Raw genomic sequence first — 3,885 nt, 5'->3', positions numbered from 1 at the left:
CTCTCCTGTGCTGTCCCTCCACTCTCCCAAACATGATGTCCCTCTCCAAGGACCAGTCCCTCCTTGCAACATGCCCAAAGTATGTCAGACAAAGCTTCAAAATCCTTGACTCCAAGGAGCATTCTGGCTTCACCCTCTCTAGGACAAACCTGTTTGTTCTCCTAGCAGTCCATGATATATTCAAGTCTTCTCCAGCACCACAAACTCAAAGGCATCAATTCTCTTTCTATCATCTCTATTCACTGTCCAACTCTCCGATGCATAGCACATAATTCAAAGACTATAGCCTGGATCAGGCACACCTTAGTCTCCAGCCTGATGTCGTTTCACAGGACAGAGCAGGGTTTAGGGCTCTTGTATATTGGGTTGCTATGAGTTGCAAGTGACTTGACAGCAAATAACAACAACATGCATCTGAAAGTTATACAATGAGAATGAAAGAATAAAAAAAGTCAATTGATGCCTTTGAATTATGGCATCGATGAAGGGTACTGAATATCCCATGAATTGTCAAAAGAATAAACAAGTCTCTCTTGGGGGGAGCGCAACCAGAGTGTTTCTTAGGGACAAGAATGCCGAAACGTCATCTCACATACTTTGGGCATGTTATCAAGAAGAGCCAATCCCTGAAGAAGACATCAGGCTGGGAAAAGTGGTGAAAGAGAGGACTCCCTTCAATGAGATGGCCTGACACAATGACCATGGACTTGAGCTTGTGGGAGAGTTTGAGGACAGAACAGGGCAAGGTTCAAAGGGTCGCTATGAGTCACAGTCAAGTGCACACAACATCAACACTCCTCTTCCTTACATTTTATTACTTTTTGGATACTATTTCAGTTCTAATGTGCTTTCATGGTTATTGGAAGCTTGTAAAGATTATTTCTGGGAGTGGATGAGTCAGACGTGAGTAAATAAAGATAAAGCCACAGAAACCATCATGAACTCTTTGAAGTGGGAGGCAAGTAAGAGAGCATCTTGTCCAAGGTCCGAGCTGTTCTTCTGCCTGGGAGCTGCACTCCTCTACCCACAGAAGGGGCTGTTCTCCATGGGAAGGCGGTAGATATGTGTTAGCTGTGTATGTACCCTCATCTCAGGCTTAAGGGAATTAGATGCCTTCTTTTCCCTGGGGCATCCTTAGGAGACCTCATGGATTTCTGATTGCTCTTAGGAAAAACAGCACCCAGCTGCCAAGCATAGCCTATCTGACTGCGCCTCCCTGACCTGCCTCTGATCCAGCTGAATGTGACCCTCCTTCATACTTGATACCAATTCTTTTCTCCTCAGGCTTTGGCCTCACTCCCATCCTCCAGCCCCCCACACCCCCAGACAATACATTTCCTGTTTGCTTTACCTGGAATCTCTCACTGGCAGGTCTTCCCTGGGTTACCTGTTCTGATTGTGCAGTTGTAATGGTACCTTCACAGGAGGTCCTCCCCGACTCCCAGCGTCATGAAGATTCCCAAGCTCCGAACCTCATTCAGTCCTTCTGCGACCTCTGGAAGTGCCCAGGTACCTGAGAGGCTGCAAACGCCCTGAGAGCAGGGACCTTGCCTCATGTGTTTGTCACTGTGTCCTCTGCACTTGTAGCTGGGCCAGCTGTCCACTATCTGCTTTCTCCCTGAACCAGCAGCTGTAGGGGGTCAGCTTTCGGCGGGAGCCACAACACTTACAGCAGGAATGGGGAGGACCTCTTCGTATGCATGCGTGGAGCTCATCACAGCTGCACAGAGTGGGGACGCCTGGCCTCTAAAGACAAGAGCCCACCCATTCACATCGTGCTCTGGGGACATCAAACAGCTGTGACTTCAGGCCAGTTGTGCAGCCTCAGCTGGGAACTGAGTGGGAGAAATGAATGGCCTTGACTCTGGCTTCCAGAGTCGACACCAACCTTCAGGTCCACACCATAGAAGCCTTATGCCCTTGAGGACTTTGGCCAGCCCATGTGGCTTTGCAAAGGAATCAAGTTCAGGACCCAGAAATGCCCATGAAGGTCTGTCCAGATGAGGCTAGAAGACCTTGGCTGAAGGAGTGCTTTGACTTGCTTGGTTCAGAGCACTGCTATGCCTCAAGCGTTTGAATTGATAGATAATTTCAATTTATAGATAAAGAGCAATGACATCAGGCTAAAACTAAGGTCTTCACAGTTACTTGCTATGCATCAGGGAGCTGGACAGCGACTAAGGATGACAGAAGAAGAATTGATGCCTTTGAGTCATGGTGCTGGAGAAGAGTATTGAAAATGCCATGGACTGCCAGGAGAACAAATAGGTCTGTCTTGGAAAGAGTGAAACCAAGTTTCTTGTTGGAGGCTAGGATTTTGAAGCTCCTTCTTGCACACTTTGGGCATATGGCCAGGAGGGACCGGACCTTGGAGAAGGACATCATGCTCAGGAGGGTGGATGGACAGTGCAAGAGAGGAAGACTCTAGGTGAGATGGATTGACACAGTAACTGGGGCAATGACGGTAGGTGTGTCAGAGGCAATGAGTCTGGCTCAGGATAGGGCAGGGTTCAGAGCTGTTGTATATAGGGTTGCTGTGAGTTGCAGGGGACTTGATGGCATATAACAACAATCACAACAGCCATCCTTTAGGGAGCTCTGGCGGCCTAGGGGTAGAGTTACACTGTTGAGCCAAAGTCACCCAGTTTGAATCCACCAGCTGCTCCATGGGAGAAAGACGGGCAGTCTCCTCTCATGTGATTTACAGCCTCTGAAAACCTGTTGGAGGGCCAGCAATGGGCTGGTTCTGACGTGACAGTACATAGCATGCAGGAGACGAGTAAGTAGCGAACACAGAAACAGACATCCTTGAACTGCTGTTGGGCTATATAGAAGGACGCACACGTCCTGGGGAAGGGGAGGTAGGAGCAGAGAACGTAGCCAGAAGGGGCCAGGATGCTGATGAGGAGAGAGTGGATAGGTGCTCATCTCAGAGCCAAGGGACCCTGTGCAAGGATGGACAGACTGTAAGGACGGACAGTTAGCATGGAGACCCACCAGCTTTTTCCTCCTCTTGCCCTGGGACCCCGGCGCCCTCACCATTTGCTTGGAGGCCACAGAGCTCATGTTGACGTGGCTGCAGCCCGCGTGGCAAGGGGAGAGGTACTCGATCTCGTCAGCTCCACAGACGGGGTGGAAGATGTAATCTGGGCATGCGCAGTCCTTGTTGCAGGTGGGAGGCAGTGGAGGTGTGGAACTGGATGGGCTGCCAGGGAAACAGGAAACGGGAGTCAAACAAAGCAAGATCAAGGGACAGGTCGTATATTCCAACACAGAGGGAGCTGCAGGCCCCTTCACGTGCCCATGTGGCTTTGTTTGTGTTGGGCTTGTGCCCCTGAAGCAGCAGGAGACTTGTCATTGGCTGGAGGTCGCTGCTCCTTCCACCACTTGGAGCCCCACTCATCAGTTTCCTGGACCAAATCCAAATCAGCATCATTTTAGAAAACTGTGGCTACCAGATTCCTGGAAGAGCAGGACTCCTAGACCACCAACAAAATGGGACTGTAAGGAGAGGCATGGCACGTGGGACAGGAAAGCCGGTGGTAGTTATTTCATTTCTCTCTCCTGTGCTCGCTCAGGGGTAGAGCTGAGGTCACTAAGGCAATATGGGACCTAGTGGACACTCTGTCTCTTGGGTCTATGTCGACCTGGCCCAGGTCATTCGATGTCCTTGAACTTCAACCAAGAGTATTTCACTTGGCTAATCTCGGGGATCCCACTATTCTCTTGTTGATATTAATGGCATCTTTTGGGAAAAGCTGGGATTGGATCAGCAAACCACAGGCTAGAGCTTTGCTAAAATAATTATATTAATGTCATTGTTGCTAGTTGATATCAGTCAGCTTCTGTTCTACATACACACACACACACACACACACACACACA

General features: G+C 49.5%; 1 protein-coding gene across 1 annotated transcript in view; it reads right to left on the bottom strand.

Moving 5' to 3' along the window:
* The window catches only part of SLCO2A1 (solute carrier organic anion transporter family, member 2A1), a 149,354-nt gene that overhangs the window by 10,028 nt on the left and 135,441 nt on the right, over positions 1–3,885 (bottom strand). The window contains exon 11 of the mRNA XM_006883420.1: positions 3,040–3,205. Within this exon, the coding sequence (XP_006883482.1) occupies positions 3,040–3,205 (166 nt within the window). The remainder of the gene's footprint in view (positions 1–3,039; positions 3,206–3,885) is intronic.

This window comes from Elephantulus edwardii, unplaced genomic scaffold (assembly GCF_000299155.1).
Source record: "Elephantulus edwardii isolate Elephantulus edwardi_28Jun2011 unplaced genomic scaffold, EleEdw1.0 scaffold00027, whole genome shotgun sequence".
NCBI lineage: Eukaryota > Metazoa > Chordata > Mammalia > Macroscelidea > Macroscelididae > Elephantulus > Elephantulus edwardii.
The sequence above is the reverse complement of the archived record's forward strand: the minus strand, read 5'-3'. Positions and strand labels throughout refer to the sequence as shown.